At 36.8% G+C, this 20,101-nt stretch overlaps 1 protein-coding gene across 6 annotated transcripts in view; it reads right to left on the bottom strand.

Annotated features, from left to right (window-relative positions):
• Positions 1-2,081: 2,081 nt before the first annotated feature.
• ck (myosin-VIIa ck) overlaps positions 2,082-20,101 on the bottom strand; it is an 85,530-nt gene continuing 67,510 nt past the window's right edge. For all 6 annotated transcript variants that reach the window (XM_071680329.1, XM_071680327.1, XM_071680328.1 and 3 more), the window contains 12 exons: positions 18,951-19,255; positions 18,294-18,484; positions 17,528-17,646; positions 16,676-16,934; positions 14,498-14,635; positions 12,091-12,246; positions 11,255-11,483; positions 10,971-11,099; positions 9,769-9,865; positions 7,233-7,330; positions 5,440-5,609; positions 2,082-5,202 (listed from right to left, as the gene is read on the bottom strand). In XM_071680329.1, the coding sequence (XP_071536430.1) occupies positions 4,996-5,202; positions 5,440-5,609; positions 7,233-7,330; positions 9,769-9,865; positions 10,971-11,099; positions 11,255-11,483; positions 12,091-12,246; positions 14,498-14,635; positions 16,676-16,934; positions 17,528-17,646; positions 18,294-18,484; positions 18,951-19,255 (2,098 nt within the window). In that variant the 3' untranslated portion in view covers positions 2,082-4,995. The remainder of the gene's footprint in view (positions 5,203-5,439; positions 5,610-7,232; positions 7,331-9,768; positions 9,866-10,970; positions 11,100-11,254; positions 11,484-12,090; positions 12,247-14,497; positions 14,636-16,675; positions 16,935-17,527; positions 17,647-18,293; positions 18,485-18,950; positions 19,256-20,101) is intronic.

Here is a 20,101-nt window from a genome sequence, read left to right on the forward strand (position 1 = left end):
ATCTTTTTCATCTTATCATTAACCTTTATCTAGAATCCAGCTTCTTTATTTCCCCCCCCCCCCACTAAATTTGTTACTTTTCTGTATTTTTTCTGTCATATTTATCCACATAACATTTCAATTACTCGTTTTGGTATACTCTACAGGAACTTCAGAATAGGCAGTAGGAGCAAAGGTCACCATCAGATCTTCCTTAAACTGTGAATCAGTTTAGGTGGGACGTTGTTCTGCCTTCGTGAAATAGGAATAATTCCAAATGATCTTCCTCTCCACATGTCCATACCTTTTCGGTACATCTTTTTCAGCTCTCTCATGTATTCTTTTTGCCACACATTTTCCTTACCCTCATTTATTTGATCAACTTTCCCCAGACCACATATTGTCCTAAAGCATTTCACTTCCAATACATCCACCCTCTTCTTTACATTTTATGTAAAGCTCATGCTTAGGAAACATTCACTCTTTTCCTTATATTCTAAAGCTCATACCTAATATTTTAATCTAAAGCTCATAACTAGCTTCCATACAACACCAATGGGACTATCATACATACCCAAGTGTGCCCTTATGACTGACTTTTCTTTCCAAACATTCCTCAATGTTCCCAGGACCTTTGACACCTCACCTACTGTATGACTCGCTTTGGCTCCTATGGTTCCATCTGCTGCCATTCCCTCTCTTAGATATCTAAAACAATCCATTTCCTCAAATTTCTCTCCATTCAAACTCATGCTCCAAATAAGCTCTCTTACTTGTAAACTTTATAACCTTGCTTTTTATATTTATTCTCAGCTTTCTTTCTACCACACTTTCAGTCTGAGACTCTAGCTCCTGCAAATAGTTTCTTTGTGCAACTGCTTATCTCTCAAAGACCCTTGAATTCACTTCCTTTATCCATCTCTCTATGTCTCTGATGTCCATTCCCTTCGGGAACTCCAAGGAAAGTGCCACAACAAAAGTCTCCACAATGGTTGATCTCCAACCTGGTGAACCCCCATGACACTTTGTGGCCTTCAGTGCCTTATCCTTAACATGTCACTGACAGAGGTCAACTCTTGTGCAGTGTTTTCAGAGCCTCTTACCTTATGTTTCTACCAACTATTTCTAGCTAATGCTCCACCTAATATTCCAACTCACTACCTCTACCCGTTGTTTCTACCTATTGCTCATATATAATGTCCCTACTACTTTCTATTGCTCCTGCCATTTTGCCAAAAGGCAGGGCTAATGCATAGCACTCACAGGAAAATCTAGAGTTAAAAAGAATGAGTTGTGAGAGTTATGCGAGATAAATAGGGACAGTATGTTTGTGAACAGAGTGCCAGGAGTCCACATGTGGATGAGGCAGAAAGAAAAGACAGTTACCTAGGTCAGAGGACTGCAACTCAACAACCAATGAAGTGTTGGCTCACCACACAGTTGTCAGTAACCCTCCTAATACCCAGGCAGGTAATATTGGTACCCTTCCTGCACTCAGGTAGGTAGTACTGGTAATACTTCCCTTGTCAGTGGCTACCAACTAACTACTACCCACCCACCTCCCTTACCAACCCTTCCACATTCAAACTGAACACCATGGTGACATAACACCTCGGCTGAAGACACACTTTCACCTAGAACCACTTATATTCCTCCCTTCCTGCACACACACACACACCTCACTCTCATGGTAAAAACCCTTTACACATTTCTTGCAGCTTTCTTCCATTATATATTCATAACACCTTCCCCAGAGTATTTCTTAACCCTATCATACACTTTTTCCAAATTCGAAAATGCCACATACAAGTCCTTCTGTTTTGTAAGCATTTCTTGTACACAGTCTTCAAAACAATACCTCATAGACAATCTACCTTTCCTGAAGCTGTTGTTGCTGCTCTTCCTTTTTTGTAGTACTATCTTAGGCATTGTTCTTATTAACTGTCGACATGTGTCATACACAAAGTTTGGTCCTGTGGCACACACTTGGGTCCTTCTTCCCACAGATTGAGTGTGGAGACTGGCCATATATTATGAAATATATGTAAAGTATCACTTTAGGCGAGTTGATTTACTATTCTTGGATTAAGTAAAGTAAAACATTCATCAAAATAAGTATATTTTCCACATTACATGTCTACACAGTAATATTTCCTTTTTCAATATACTGGTTACTAAACACAGAATTCTAGTTAACTAAATCAGCCATAATCAAGGATGCCAAGCCATTACCAGGAAACAGGAAGCATTTGACACAAAATGTGACAAACCAACCAACCATAAGCCCAATATTTTTTTTCATAAGAGAATTGTCTGACCATCTGTCAGATGGCAATGTACTCATATGGTTGGCTCATCAATGTCATGCTGGAATTTCAGTGGTTTTCTGGTGGTTTATGTTAAAGCTATTTATTTCCTTAAAACTCTGATATTAGTTTTCTTGAAGTTTGTATTTGGCATGCTCATCACTGTTGTTTTTATTGCTTCATGTTGGATGTAACCTCACAGTCACATCATCAACTGGTTACTAGATAAGATGTTAAAGACACTAACAGAATTCCTTGTCTATATCAAGTTACCATTCATAAGACCCCACAATTTAAATATAAAAAACACTGTCTTAGCATTATGAAAACATTAGAATCAACGTCACCCTATCAAAATCATTATATCTTTAGATCAAATTTCCTCTCATGCCTTTGTGAGATAGCATCAAAAACAAGTGCATAATGGCCTCACTTGCACACTTCTGCTCTTTAGCTATTAATTAGAATTATCAGTAACCAAAAAATATAAATTCTATGTTAAGCTCCCAAAGACCTGCTCATTAAGCCAAAACTGCCGGAGAAAAGTTTAGGATATAGGCTATTTTGCCTAGAAGAAAATTCTTTACACCTAACCCCAAAATGCATTTGTTATTTTTTTTACACAAAACATTTCAAAATCATTATCTACTGATTCATCTTCATCCAATACACATTCCACCGTCCAGTTTCATCTCTTCAACCCTATTCTTGCACTAATATCATACACTCCTTTCACACTAGATATAGAAACAGTTTCACTTTCAAATATCCATCAGTTTTAGATGGAAATCCAGAATATAGTTTCACTAAAAAGTCTTGAGCAACTCAGGTAAGGATTAAGATCAAACACATATGTATATATATATTTGCAGTCATAATCTAAAAGTTAACATGATTCATGCTAATTAATGGAATCTTGTACAGTTAATCATTTTACACCAAGGCAAACAAGTCATGTACAAGTAAACTAATCAGTGTCAAAACTTTGCATCAACATAATTATCATTCAGGGCTAAATCATGCATTCAGTTTTTTGTCCTTGTTTGATTCAGTGATAAGACATAGTTTGTGCTTAAAAATTTTGGCATTTACTCTGAAAAAAAATCCAATTATTCTGCTACAACTTTTAGCAATACTTACCATGTATATATACCTACATACACAAAAGTTATGTTATCAAACAGCAATGAGGTCTATTCTTGGCGAGAACTTCGTACCCATCAAGTTACATGTAAAGGTGAACATTGTGGAAAATACATTCAATTTTCAGTGCCATAAATAATAGCTGCCAGGAAGATAATAATGATGACTAATAAATATAAAGTCTGACTTGCACACACACAAAGCAAAAAATTCTGAATGAACCAACAAACAATATGTACAAAACATAAATAAGACTGGTTCTGTGCTAAATTACATTATGTTCATGATTTTTCTACATAGACTGCAGCTGCATGGTACTTGTAAGTGATAAAAAAATTACATTAGATTGAAGGGAAGTCAGTACAATACTTACATCATTAAGAGGAAGCGTATATTGTGCCCTACTTAGGAATATATGTACTGAAATATACAACCATAAAAATCTGCTTAGTTTAAAAAGAATATCTTGTATACACTCTTAATCATACACAATATAAAAAATCTGAAATAAACTTACATTTCTCAAAATTAGTCTTTCATACAATCTTTCACTCTAAATACCAAGTATTTTGTAAAAAACATATTATCTATGCTTATTAGAATGCAGTGAATGATACTTACAGCCCACAATTTCTAAAGCAAATGATTAATATCCTGACTCTAATGAGCTAAATGCTTAAATTTACAATTGTATTAAAGCTACAATTGAATGTACAAACATGGTGAGTATGGAGGGCACAGCATATCAAAACTAATGACATACATTACAACTTGATAAGCATATGGCTATAAAAGAGAAATAATGTCTTAGTATTTGATAACTGCAACATAAAGCATCTTTTATGCAAGGGGTGATGCTTCAATGGGTATATATTTACACACTCAATCTCTATCTATCCAGTCATGCCTTTGTTAAATTCACTTTGTTAAATATAAATACTGTATTGGTTATATCTATTAAACAAATATACATGTGCACTTATATAAATCAAGGGGTCCAACTAAATACACATCAAATTTTGAAATCTTAAAAAAAAGCTCATGATCAAAATAATTACAAATATATCATGCATAATTCTGCATTGACAATATTGCCAAAATATATGCACTCCTGCTTCTGAACACAATGAACCCTACATAATCAGTTATCTATGTAATGGTACATTGTATCAATTTTCTTTTATCAGTGTAAAAATATATCTTAAAACCTACATGTCTTTAAAACAATAACCTCTGTTTTATAAAGTATGAGGCTTAACCTAGCCTACACAAACAGATGGAAAATAGGTATTCATTGTTTTATTACTCATATTATCCAACCATGAAGCATTAAAGCTTTTCAAGATAGATTCCTGGAGAATTTAGGTCAAATTCCAAAGCTATAGGGCTAAACCTAAAACTTTTTCAGCACTTTCAAACTTAACCTTTACAGTTCTGTTATATTGACGCAGAGAATTAAGATTATTCAACACCTGTAACTCATGTGTAACCTACTTAGTAGATTTAAAAAATCAAAATAATTTTCAGAATCAGCTAACACAATGTCCCTAGGTGAACTACTTTGGTGTTACTTCATCCGAAGGGTTTTCTGCTTATTCATGTTTGTTAGCATTAAGGATATATACGAAGTAAGGAGATCATCCATTTTATAGCCGAGGGAAGTTTCACAGAGGAGTTTGGTGCCTCTCACCAGATTGCCAATAGTCATGTGGAAGTATGTGTTGCCAGATGACCAGTTGCTTATTCTTGTGAAGGGGTTGGTAACGAGTATTTCCTATAAAAAGATTGAAAAGGAGTTGCAAGTCTCAAAGGCTTGAGTAAAATGGGGCATATACTAATTACAATAGTTTATAAACAGATTCATTGAATTGTACATCCAAATTATAAATGTAATATCTATGAGATAGTCTAAGTAGTATGACAATATTACACCTGAGGTATCTGGATACTTGATTACACAGTGACTAGCTAGATGATAAATACACAGAATTAATAATATAATATTGCCAACCTTTGTAACTGGGTGGATAAGTGAGACTCCCTGCTTGTTGATGGCAATAAGGAGATGTTCAGGGTAGTTTGGATCAGTAGTCTGTTTCACTTCAAAGAAAGCAGAGCCAAAGGTGGGCCAACGGTATATGACTTTCAGGAAGGCTATCTTAGCTTCCTCTGGACTCATTCCTATCAATATAGAAATATATGAAGTTATGTTTTTGGTACTCTTTTTTAATACTAGTTCACCATTTCCCATGTAGCAAGATGCACTAAGAAAGGATGAACAATAACCTAATTTGTGCATGTCCACTCTCTAGGTGTGGTTTTCCCTGACCACTTCATATCCCCATATTCACATCCTCTGCTATGTACATCATCATCATCCCAATTCATTCTATCTCATGCATACCTCCCTCCCTCCTGCATTTTCAGGCCACGATAAATCAAAGCCTCTTTCACTCTTTTCTTTTCATACAGAGAACAAAACTGCGTGGGAAAACTTCCCAGTCAAAGGCTATCTCAGGTGAAAAAATAAATTGAAAGAAAAAGAAAAGAAATTAATTGGGCTTTGCAGGTGTTTGAAGACCTGACTCTAAGGTAGAAAGGCTACAGGAAGAGGGAAATACAAAAGAGGGAAAAGAATTTTACAGGTCAACTGTTTAAGGGAAGAAAGGGATATAACAACAATCAATCCTTGAATGGCTATTCTAAACACAACAACTGTGAGAAGCAGCAATCAGGCACATCTTTGAAAGGTATAGGCATGGAGCAACTGGAGGACATAATATGAAGTTAAACGAACAAATTCTTTAAAAATATGTAGAAAAGTACTTTTATTGTGCAAGAGCGGTGGATGAATGGAATAATATGGTTGAGAGCATGGCTTATTTAACAGCATATATTAATGTAAAAAGTTGCAGAGAATATTCAAGAGATGGGGTCCAACAAATGTAAAACTCTTTCCTTATAAAATACAAATAGGTAATTACATGCCTTGTGTCAAAGCCTTGGGAATGGAAACACAAGGAAATATATTTGTTCTAGGAACTCACTGCATCGTTGAAGCCCAGCATCACCTGTAGCGTCTCCATTGCTCCCACATTGCCCTTACTTAAGACTGTTAAGTATATAACGTGTTCTATTACCTTGACTTCTAATGCTTAATTCTTAATGCATAAAACAAATCAGTGGTTTTCATAGTTATTCTTCACCCAATCATATAAATAAAAAAAGTCACAAAGTGTAACTGACTGTAACTTGCATATATGGGACTGGCCAATCCAGTAGATAATGTTTTCCTTAACTGAGATAGGGTTGTACTCAGTCTCTAGCTGTCATATGTAACGCACTGAAACAACAGCTCCCTATCCACATTCAAGCCCCACAGACCTTTCCATGGTTTACCCCAGATGTCTCAAATGCCCTATTTCAGTCCACTGACAGCACGTCAACCCTGGTATACCTCACCATTAAAGTTTACTCTATTCCTTGCATACCTCTCAACCCCCTGTATGTTCAGGCCCTGATCGTACAAAATCTTTTTAATTCCACCCTTTCATTACTTAATCAAACCACCTCACACCACATATCATCCTCAAACACTTCATTTCCAACACATCCACAGCCTAAGCCAGGTAACCATTTACTGACCAGCCCTAAGGTGAGGATGAGCAACTGAGCTGGGTGTGGGCTGACTGCCATGCCTAAAATTCAAACACATACAGGTCTCTGCTAACTCATGGTCAGTGACAATAACCACTACACCACAGAGCTTCATGTGTGTGTGTTAAATAGTAAATCATGACTCACCTGCATCAGTGTTATAATGTTGCACTATAAGCCTCTTCCATTCATTGGTGTTCTGTGACTTAGCCAAGTCTGCTGGTATAAGATCACGCAACATATTTCTGAAAAATAAAATCCCCAGCTTCACAAGAATGAAAACAAATTCTATACAAAATTGTGTTGCATAGTTTCTTCTTTTAACTTGCAAAAGAGTTAGCACATTAAAACTGTGGTACAGTAAGGATTCACCGAAATAGGGTTATGTTCCTGTTGTAAGTGAATGTGTAATAAGTCAAACCAGTGAAACCCATGTTCTATGGCTGGTTTACGTTCCTGACCAAATTTTTCCCAATGTAAATCTTTTGGATGGATTACACTATACTTCAGCTGAAACAGCTTACCACTCCATACACTATCATATTGTAATTCAGATGGTATTTAATAAAAACTCACTGAAAAAAGTTCTGAACTGAAACATGGTGATGAGGGCTCAAATGGAATTGGGTGGATTGAGGGCTATTTAGGAAGAACCTATTTTAACTGGAGGACATTCAAACTTACTGAAACACCTACACCTACTGTGGTGTAATAAGTAATGGGGTAGTAGTGAACATATATGAATGTATTTCTCCAGTTAAAGGGATACAAACTGAATGGCATTTTCCTGTGACATGACTAAAATGTGCATGATAAGTAAACAAAAACCCTAAATATGATAGTATACTTTAAGATAAAATATTCTTTTAGCATAACAAATATATATATATATATATATATATATATATATATATATATATATATATATATATATATATATATATATACCTCGCAAACGCGGGAGACAGCAAAAAAAAAATATATATATATATATATATATATATATATATATATATATATATCATCCCTGGGGATAGGGGAGAAAGAATACTTTCCCACGTATTCCCTGCGTGTCGTAGAAGGCGACTAAAAGGGAAGAGAGCGGGGGGCTGGAAATCCTCCCCTCTCGTTTTTTTTTTTTCTCTCCAAAAGAAGGAACAGAGAAGAGGGCCAGGTGAGGATATTCCCTCAAAGGCCCAGTCCTCTGTTCCTAATGCTACCTCGCTATCGCGGGAAATGGCAAATAGTATGAAAAAATATATATATATATATATATATATATATATATATATATATATATATATTATTTTTAATTTTTTTTATTTTGCTTTGTCGCTGTCTCCCGCGTTTGCGAGGTAGCGCAAGGAAACAGACGAAAGAAATGGCCCAACCCATCCCCATACACAATGTACACACACACACACGCCCACACACGCAAATATACATACCTATACATCTCAATGTACACATATATATACACACACAGACACATACATATATACCCATGCACACAATTCACACTGTCTGCCCCTATTCATTCCCATCGCCGCCTCGCCACACATGGAATACCATCCCCCTCATTATACTTTGTTGCTGTATCCCGCATTAGCGAGGCAACGCAAGGAAACAGACGAAAGAATGGCCCAACCCACCCACATACACATGCATATACATACACATCCACACACGCACATATACATATATATACATACGCAGACATATACATATATACACATGGACATAATTCATACAATGTAATCTAATTCTGAAACATCACAACTAGAAGTGTCGTAACTTGAAGCCTTGCTGTATTGTGATGCTTGCTCAGTCTAATTCAAGTGTGCTGAGTGGTAAGAGCAATAAACAGAAGTTGTACAAAGGATTATTTAGGTAGGAGCTTTAGGTAGAAACATTAAGGAGAAGTAGTAAGTAGGAAAACTGGACAGGAACGTTAGGCAGAAGTACTCAAAATGAACTTTAGGCAAGAGCCTTTACAAACACTGTGCTAAACTGAAGTTCACTAGTTATGGAGACTCTATTGCCATGGCCACCCTCTCAAAGGAGTTTCAGAAGGGATCAAGCATCAGAGATATAAACAGGTATATAGATAGTGAAGAAATGATTAAGGGACACCACAGTCTTCCCAATTCTTGACCTATGCAGTTGAAATTTGAACATGGAATGAGTCACAAAAGTCAAGAATCCAGATATTCGAGAAGAGCATATGGTATGACTAGATGGAATGAAAAAAGAAGTGAGGGGGTATATGAGAGATTTGCTATGACAAGGAGTGCAAAGAAAATGTACTGTGGAATGGAAGAGTGGGTGAAATGTAATATTTTAAAATAGTCTAGGCATATGGAAAAAATGCTAAACAGGGAGTTTACAAGGAGAGTGTATGATAGTACAATTAAAGGGGTTGGTGTGAGAGGAGGACCACCTGTGACATGGGAAAATACAGTAGAAAAGTACTGGAGGAAGAAAAATGGTGGAAGAATGCATGGAATGGTGTATGCAAGGAAGCACTGTAAGAACAAGGATAAGTGGAGACTCCTTTGCCAAGGCCATCCCCTTGATGGGAGTTACACAGGAAATGGGCATCAGAAATATAGAGCAACAGATAGACAGATCAATCATCACCAAAAAGATTTACAGAACATGGGCTGTAACCAATGAGACTTACGGGATAAGTGCTAGTTCCTGCTTACTCTCAGCAAAGCGGACACGGTATACTAAGGCAGCCAACCTAGCAGCCTCATCCTTGGTGCAACGATGGTATCCTGTAAGAAAGTTGAGCTCACAGGGATTACATATTTCTCAATAGCAACCCCTACAAACACACATACAACTTGTACTTCACTCTACATCCACTTGGGCCAATACAATGGAACATATACAATGCCAATACTCATTGTTTCACTGTTCCAATCTTAGTATTCATGCTCATGTATCCTTCAATCTCCCTTCAGCCTAAACTTTAATAAGTTTTGTACTCTGCATTAAAAGGTTGCAGAATTTGCATACCTTATAGGTAGCTTATCACAGATAAAAGTATTCACCCATTTTCTTTTTTTCTTACATTACAGGGAGTATAAATCTTAAATTACCTTCTCAAATGGTGTTTCCACAATTACCAGTATAATGTCACTACATACAGAAGAAAACAAAAATATCTATATAAATAAGTTATCCCCAAATACCATTAACTGTAAACATTTTCCCTGATCAAATCAGAGTGGGTACACAAATATCTTCTACAAATACAGTACAGATTATCTCTGCACCTTCATGTGGTGAAAATTCAGCAACAGCATTTGAAAATGATACCAACAGTTTGCATACAGCTTTGACAGTAACAATCCTGAAGCACCTATAAACTGTTTGCACTAAAACAAAAAATCCATGATAAGAAAGAGGTACTCCTTCAACAATATATAAGCATATGGAAAATGATGAAAAAGCTGTGAAAGACGGATGCAGAGTAAACAGCAATATTCGAAGGATTACTTTGAATCTGAAAATAGTGAAGTACTAGCAAGAAGTCTACAGTATCAAAACTGTACAAACATAGAAAAGGATCATGAACAAAGAAAATGGATAAACCCTTTTTCTCCAAAATGGCTGAGTTCCATGTGCAACATAAGCAGAGATTACACCTAACACAAAATTGCCTTAAAAAGATGTAGCAAGTAACAATTTAGGCAGGCAAAGGGTATCAAATCTGTATTTTTGTTTCAGCTTCTTGGAAAAAAAGTAATATTTCTCCACATTTACAGTGACAAACTTTATCTTAATATAAGTGTTGCTGCTTCATGATTCTCATCATTGAGTGAACTGCTGTCTGACCTTCTCTCAACACGATTCTTCACTTGAGCATATCCTTACCTCTAAGGAGTTTGGGAAGTTCTTGGTGGAAATGGAATATGATATCTGCATTACGATCTTTTCCAGGTACTGTGTTGGTCCACAATTTCTTCATGAAAAACACTTGGTATGTGAAGTGAGGCGTTGTTCCTACAAAATAAATGACACAGCATAAGAAGAGAGAAGGATGATTCTACAATGAATATAATTTTTCATCATAATAATGTTAGCTTTTATTTGCTTTACATTTCAGATTTCCAACTTAACATTCAAATACCCATACAATAGGTCTTTAGCTATTTTACCATCTCTAGATGGTCGAGCTTTCTTGATCCAGTCAGTAAGATGTCTGACAAAATCAAAGAAGAAATCTCCCTCAGGTACTGATATTACTTTATCAGCAATCTTCACAAATAAAGAGAAGCCTTCAGAGCTCTTGAGGTTAAGACGGTGTGCAATAGATGAACAAAAGTCTTTTGCTCGCGTAGAGGAGTCAACTTCAAATGCCTCATCTGTATCATCAGGGAAGTATACCTGGCAGAAAGTAACTTTTTAAATGAAAAGAAACCATGGTGAATAAAAATGGAGGATAGTGATCTTGTAGAACCAAGGTGTACATGTACATATGCTAATAATCAATTATAACAGTGTTACCAGAGTCTGCCTGCAGGAGGGAACACCAGACTATCACTGATATTATTTCTGTGGTAACTGAATATATATAAATAAATTAATAAATAAATGAATAACTATACCTGCTTTAAATGATGAAGAACAGATTTTAGTTCAGGATGATAATGGTTTACATAAATGCTAAATATCAATAACACTCATGGCCTAATTGAAAAAAACTATACAAATGCTAAATCTGAATGAAGGATAACTCATTTTCCACTTCATTTCTGTACTGGTTAAACATATTCCTCTCACCACTCATTCTTTTCCTTTTTATCATTCACATTAAACTTTTAATCCTTCATCTTACTTCTCATTTCTCTCTCACTCTCTCTCTCTCTCTCTCTCTCTCTCTCTCTCTCTCTCTCTCTCTCTCTCTCTCTCTCTCTCTCTCTCTCACTAATTCACACACAATAAAATTCACTTACTCCCTCTTGTTCAATGACTCCTGAGACTCTCAGCTAACCTTATGGAAGATTTGTGTTGTTTTGTGGTGAATAGCCTCAACCTCAACCTGGTGCGGTGGGTATTTACGCTGGCCATGTTTGAGCGTTTTCTGAAGTCTGTGAAGTGAGTCTTGTGCAATTGGATGTCTTCTAGTCCTCAAAAATTGAGTCAGCTCCTAGAAACAGAAAATTTTTTTATCTCGATACAAATAATCTAATCATATTTTGTTCAAGAAATAGCATAAAGTTTTAAGTCTTGACATGATTCAACTATGTAATCATACCTAGTATGAGATAAATCATGGAATAATACAATGTTAGACAAAGGAATTCAAACAGCAACAGGCCACTGGGTCTTTCCAAGGCTGTCTGTGATGGTGGAGGATATCAGAAACTCACAAAACAGTGTGGTAAATATCAGAAGGCATACAGATAATTTAAAGATAATAACCTGCAAATTGCCATTTTGAATATGGAGGCACAAATAATGAAAGTTTCTTCCTAAACATATCTAGAGTACTGCTTTCAACCACTCTACTTTGGCATATCGTTACATATGTTAAACATCCTGGTAAAGAGAAAGTACTTCATCTCATTCAAGGTTAATCATTTGATGAGTTTGTATCCATTACCACAAGTTTAATCTGATGAATCAAGTCTTAGGTAACTAGATAGATCAAGCTTATTAAAGTCTTTGATGATTTTCAATATTTGTATTACCTTACCTCCTAACCTTCTCTTTTCTAAGCTGCATACATTCAAGTTGTCTGATCTATCTTGTAGGATTTGCTTCTCAGTCTGGGAATCATCTTGGTAGCCTGATACTGTACTCTCTCGAGTCTGTCTTTGTCTTTTTTCAGGTACAGTGACCGAAACTGAACACAATATTCAAGAAATGGGCGAACCAATAAATTGTATAAAGTAAGGATGAATTTCCTGGACTTGCACTCAAAACCAAAAATTTTGTTTGCTCTTTTCACTGCTCCTGTGCAATGCTTACTTGGTTTAGGTCACCAAAGATTATTACACCCAAGTCTTTTTCCTCATTTACCTTTTACTTTTTGCAGTTCAACAAAATCAAAAAAGTGGCTTGCCTTTTCGTTTTTACTACCAATGCGTAAACTTTGTTCTCATTAACATCAAAATTCATTTGTCATTTATGAGGCCAGTTCCTCTGTTTATCTAGGTCAGTTTGAAGCTGTAGGAAGACGTTCAAGTTCATCTGCAGATTCATTTCCCAGCTTTGAATCATCAGCAAATTTTGATATCTTACAAAGTAGCCCATTATCAATATCAGTAATATATGTGAAAGAAAACCAGTCCCAAGAGTGATCCCTGGGGCACTTCATTTGTTAAATCTAACAATTCTGAGGCATGATGTTTAATTACTACTCTTTGTTTACAGCTGTGGATGGTAGGTACTGGTTTCATTACTTTACACAGGACAGCTAGAGAATGGATGCAAGTAAATGAGGACATCATTCATTTATTCCTGACACTGCTTACTAAGGAAGAAGAAACAATTAGGTATATACAGCAACTGTTCAACAGAAAAAGCAACAATGTGAATCGAGACATTTTCTCAAACATGTAGTTATTAATAGTCTCTACACTTTCATTTTACAAATTAGTTCAGCTGTCAAGAAAACGAAGGAGCCATCATGTATGAGCACTTAGGCAAATTATGAAAAAATCATTGTCTCAGCTTGTATAAACAAGGAAATGAATGTGGAAAATTTGGTCAGAGAAAAGGTGAGGGGAAGACCACAGATGAAAGATAATTTGTACTTTTAAAAAATGACAGCATGGGGTTTGAGAATGTGTGTCTAACCAACAAGTGGACTATGGTGTAAATCAAGAGAGAAAATGTCAATTTCTGCCTTTCATCTCTTTAGTATCTATTACGTTCTTCCATCCTTTTCTATTTCTCCAAATGGATGCTAAATACCCATGTGAAGGCCAACATGCAGATTTTTTCATAAACATACTTTAAACTTTTGCAACTGAACCATGAGGTGTGAATGAACAAAGGTCTACATCTGAAACATTAGAAAATTCTCTAAGTACATCCTTTCTCTGAGTACAACTAGAAACTGAAAGCACTTTTGGCTACAGATTATATAAATGATAGTCATAATCACTGTCATATTCCTTCATGATGTAAACTTGATTATTTACTGATATACAATTCTATAAGTATATTCATTCATATCAGCATTAAACAGGAAACATCTACAATCTACCCGACTCAAGTCTTAATATTGCCTAAGAACACTGTACAATTACAAAAAAAATCCTATCAACACAAGACTCAGGCTTTCTGACTGAACTAATACAAATAGTAAATGCTAGACTGACCACAAATGACAAATCTTCAAAGAATTGCAGTTAAAACAAATGACAAACATAAAACATAGATGGCTTTACCTTTACAAGGTTCTGGGAGCAAGCAAAAAGCCCAGTTGCCAGCCACATCAGCTCCCAGCCACGCTCCTCACTCAACCGATTCCTGTTTTCTGTTAACTGCTTCATAATTTGGCAATAAATTTCATCCCTGAGGATTTCCTATGAGTGGAAAAAACATCATATTACTGAAGATGTAAACTGCAGAAAATATCTACATAGTCAATATTTGATTCACTTAGATTAACTTTTAAAAATGGGGCATTACATGATTTAAAGGTTGACTCAAGTGTACTGGTGAACCACGCTGGAGCTGAGATGAAGCTAGCACAGTTACATAATGAAGATGTTGATGTTATGGTAGCTAATCAAGAGGAGACAGAGATGATAATTAATTTGCCTAACCTACCCTAACTCTCCCCATCAGAGTAAAATCTCTATCATGAAATCTCCAGTCAAAGACAACAGTCACCATCTAGGCCTGGCATCAAATGAGAAAAAGGGGGAAGAGTGAACTGCAGTTAAAGAAATAATAATAATAATACAAGGGTAAAGGAAAAGCTGCATCTTTTATCCCTTAAACTACATAACTGATCTCCAGGGACTCTCTACTATGTGTAATACATAAAATTATTCAGAAAATATTCTTTTTATTAGAGAACATATTTCTATTATCCAAAAGTATAGGGAAACTCTAAAATAGTAGTATACTTTACATTGTACTGGTATGGTAAGAGTTCAGAATGGGCCATGTTGAGGCAGGTGGGTAGCCTTTGTACAATTATTTTTCTTCAGACATGATTTCACAAATCAGTACATATATCTTCACTTTTTCTTTCATATGTATTCACTTTTTACCCCATTAGCAAAACAGGATTAGGTACAAATGACTGGGCCTTAAAGGAGAGGGAAAAAATCCTTTCTTTTCTCCTTAACCTGTTCTTTCTTTTGAAAAGGATAGGAGGGGATAATTTTCTGCCTTCACATCTGCCCCTTAAAATCACCTTCTGTAACACACAGTACATATGAGGGCAATAAGCTCTTCCTTATTCACAGACATAAAAAACTCAATTATTCATAGAACCTTTTACGAAAGGGATCATGTGGCTATAAAACCAGGATCCCCCAACTAGCTGCTCCTCCAGTGCAAAAGATGTGCCATGCTCAGTAGCAAAGACAGGATGGACTCCTTTGAAGTGAGAAGTTCTTCACAAACAGCTAACTTATGATATATTCTTTAACAGAAATAATTATATCATCAATAAAATATAAGCAGTACCTGTTTCTTCATTCTAAAACTAACTATTTTTTCATTAGTTGGCATTTAACTTGGGGTAAGAACCAAAGCTTGTATAATATACACTTCTCAACCACCTTCTATGATACATCTCATGTGATTTATTTTCCAGCTATGGTAAGGGGATGTTTAGAAACAACTACAGAAAGTAACTGGAGTCAAATATCAGCTGGAAATTCAAAGAGAGGCAACAACCAAAAAGTCATCAAGTGATTATAGTAATAAACCACCATGCATTGTCAACTAACAATCATAGCAGTAAAAGGGATTGAAATGGAGCAGGTCTTAAGCATTTGGAAAAACATGAGGAGCAAAAGAATTCAAAAGCTCTGCTTTGTATGGAAAGAAACAGACATCACAGCTTTCCAACCATGAGGTTCTGACGGCTGCATAGTTGTCCCATGACAGTGTCCCACAAAATATCTTGTGTTCTAGCTACTGGCAAAGGTACACAAGTAGTTAATTCTTGAGAACAGAAACAGACAAGGCCATATATTACAGTTGAATTTATGTTCATGGTGCAAGCAATTCTTGTCAAAAAATATTAGCTACTGAGTATACTCATTAATATATTGTAGGTTCAGTAATCATTGTACTTTTCTGTTCCCTTCCAACAGTATATTTGTTTCTCTGTCCACCTTACTTCCTCTACATTCGAGACTCAAGAATTCAATTTCTACATCTCCGTGTCTCTTTCATTCTCTAATTGCATGCCTAAGTTATACCTATGTACTCTGAATGGTGCTGAGCTGTACTCCTCAAAACATTTTACTTGATAAATATAAAGGAATAGTTGAAACGTGTCTGTGTTCAAAAAAGTGTCTTGGCACACAGAGGTTCTCAGTTCAATACAAGATACATGATGATGAAGTATGTAACTGACTTGACATACATATAAAACTTACATGTTTTAAAGGACCATCAAAGATTTGATCGGTTAGGTCATTACCCTGACGGTTTCTCCTTGATGGTAAATCTCCCATGTACTTCAGCATAGCATTAAAAGCATATACTGCCTCTTGAGCAAGTTCTTCCTTGTGCAACAACTTCTTTAGCAAAGGTTGCTTCACTGGTTCTCGTGAGTATTTCCAGAGACATTCATTCGCAGGTCGTCTAGCTGAAGTGAGGGTAATTGCTCGAGAAACTGTGCGCTTTGGAGGTGGCCTGTTAAAGAAAACTTTGTTGATATCAGAACAAGTGTCAGAGGTAAAACAAGGTAACACACTTCAATGGCTGTCAAGTTGCACTCCTCTTACAAAGACACCTGTTTTTCTTTCTACCTTACCCACACATAGACTACTGGCATTCTGTCTACACACATACAATCTTTTCTAGTCATACATGACACATGACAACACTTAACTCACACAGCTCATTCATTGTAACTCTAGACTTTTCCAGCAGTGAGTTCCATGTGCAGCCCGGCCTTTTGGCAAAATGTTAGAAGCAATAGACAGAAGTAGTTGGAAGGGAAAATTTAGGAAGGAGCTTTGGGTAGGTAGAAACATTAGGCAGAAGTAGCAGGCAGGAACATTAGGTAAAAGTAATCAGTAGGAACATTATGTTGGAGCCTCTGCAAACACTGTGCTAGAGATGTCCTCTGCCAGTCGCCTGATAAGGTGGGAAGGCACTAAAGGCTAAGAAGTGGCACTGATATTCACTAGTGATAGAGACTACTTGAGGGAGTTCCAGGTGGGAACAGGCATCAGAGATATGAATAGATAGCTATACACCCTCATCACATGGCCTATACCTACCTGAAATGATCTAGAGCATATTCCTCAAGTGTGTGTGGCTTCTCTTGAGAGTCAGACCCATTCAGCTGTGGAGTAAACAGTTTGCGACCATGTTCAGCCCCTTCAGCTGTAAAGAGTGCCTATGGACGAAGAGTACAAATTAGTTACTATGCATGAACAGGGTTAACAGTGATGTCTTCTGTGTTAGAGGTAACTTTCATCATAAAAGAATGTCTGAGGCTAGAGGTGTGAATAAAGTTCTTAGTATCCCTTTTCAATTCAACCGAACATCAGCTGAGAATGTATGCAGTGAGATATGAGGCTGTATGTACTTCATCCACCTAAAATAAGTATTCATTTTAAACACTAGATACAACTTGGGCAGAAGCTAGGAGTATGTGTGCATAAAATGAAAAACTATATCTACTTTATCCTTCCCCATATCCATATTTACTGTGAATTCTGGGCAGAAAAGATGAACAATTTCCAATATATTGTCTGATTAAACTTCTAGAAATTACAGGACAATCTTTGTAAAATGTCAAGATCATATATGATAAAATCCTACTAACTGTGTAACAGGGTCAAAGTGTCAAATACATTTTTTCTATGTACTTTTAGTAAGTGTAAGACAGTATATTTCAAATACAAGAAAAGATGGCAGGACAAAGAAATGCATGTCTTCAGCACAATTTATGGTGGAGTATTAGCAAATGTAAAACAAGATGTACAAAAGTTTAGCAATATCTGACAGACTTTTTGTGACTGCAGGTGTATCAATGCTCACCAGTATGTCTGGGGGAGGCTTGGTAACTGCAGGAAGAACATAGACTGTTTCAGCTGGGAAGTCTCCTCTTTCATTGGTTCGTTCACATCTGCCCACACACCAACCAGCATTCATGACAGTCTCTCCAGAAGAGTCCTCCTCCAGAAGAATGAGGTCACCCTTGTTGAAGGTTAGGAAGGAGGAAGTCTCACCTGGTAGAAAGGGAACCAGTCACATTCAACATGTACAATTCAATCTATCACAAATAGAATGCTACTTCACAAGGAAAACTTTTTCCTATCATGCCAATCTTCTTCACCTCTAGCTAACGGTTAGGCCCAAATACTAAAACAAGCATCAATACAAAATCAAAAACTCTAAGATGAGAACACCTACCAAAAGGAGTAAATTCAGTGTCCAATTCCCTTGGATAAACTTGCTCCCCTGCCACTCTTTCTATTGTACACTCCATAACTAAATTCTGACACTATTCCTGCCATGAATCACTGGATCTTTTCTTTCCGCATTTCCTCAAGTACTAAGACCTAAATGATAATGCAACCTCTACCCTAGGTCTACTCCCAAGTCCCTCTCACACAGAATCTGTGTGCACACACGCATGTGTGTGTGTGTGTGTGTGTGTGTGTGTGTGTGTGTGTCAGAATAATAAAAACTCACCTGGAGCCTTATAATCCTGTAATGCTATGACAAACTTAGATCGCTTTTTCAGACCCTCTAGAAAGTAAACCACAAGGTCCCGGATGTCCTCACTATTTGGGCTTTGAAAGGTGAACTCTTCCCCCCGCACAGTAGACAGGGTGAAGGTCTGTGTATAAACCTTCTGTGTTTTGTTACACGACACTGTAGTAATCTCTGGGAAGGACAACTCCAGAAGAACCTGTTCTTGATCATCTACAACATAAACACCTGTCCAGTTCACAGCAATGATCACATCATTCTTGGGTAAATTTGGTCCAGAGTATCTGGAAGAGGTAAAAAGACAAAATGAGAATATGCTTAATTGTAATTGGATGGGGTTGTTAGGGAGATGAATGCAAGAGTTTTGGAAAGAGGGGCAAGTATGAAGTCTGTTGTGAATGAGAGAGCTTGGGAAGTGAGTCAGTTGCTGTTCGCTGATGATACAGCGCTGGTGGCTGATTCATGTGAGAAACTGCAGAAGCTGGTGACTGAGTTTGGTAAAGTGTGTGAAAGAAGAAAGTTAAGAGTAAATGTGAATAAGAGCAAGGTTATTAGGTACAGTAGGGGTGAGGGTCAAGTCAATTGGGAGGTGAGTTTGAATGGAGAAAAACTGGAGGAAGTGAATTGTTTTAGATATCTGGGAGTGGATCTGGCAGCGGATGGAACCATGGAAGCGGAAGTGGATCATAGGGTGGGGGAGGGGGTGAAAATTCTGGGAGCCTTGAAGAATGTGTGGAAGTCGAGAACATTATCTCGGAAAGCAAAAATGGGTATGTTTGAAGGAATAGTGGTTCCAACAATGTTGTATGGTTGCGAGGCGTGGGCTATGGATAGAGTTGTGCGCAGGAGGATAGACGTGCTGGAAATGAGATGCTTGAGGACAATGTGTGGTGTGAGGTGGTTTGATCGAGTAAGTAACGTAAGGGTAAGAGAGATGTGTGGAAATAAAAAGAGCGTGGTTGAGAGAGCAGAAGAGGGTGTTTTGAAATGGTTTGGGCACATGGAGAGAATGAGTGAGGAAAGATTGACAAAGAGGATATATGTGTCAGAGGTGGAGGGAACGAGGAGAAGAGGGAGACCAAATTGGAGGTGGAAAGATGGAGTGAAAAGATTTTGTGTGATCGGGGCCT

Source organism: Panulirus ornatus, chromosome 31, assembly GCF_036320965.1.
Source record: "Panulirus ornatus isolate Po-2019 chromosome 31, ASM3632096v1, whole genome shotgun sequence".
NCBI classification, from domain to species: Eukaryota; Metazoa; Arthropoda; class Malacostraca; order Decapoda; family Palinuridae; genus Panulirus; species Panulirus ornatus.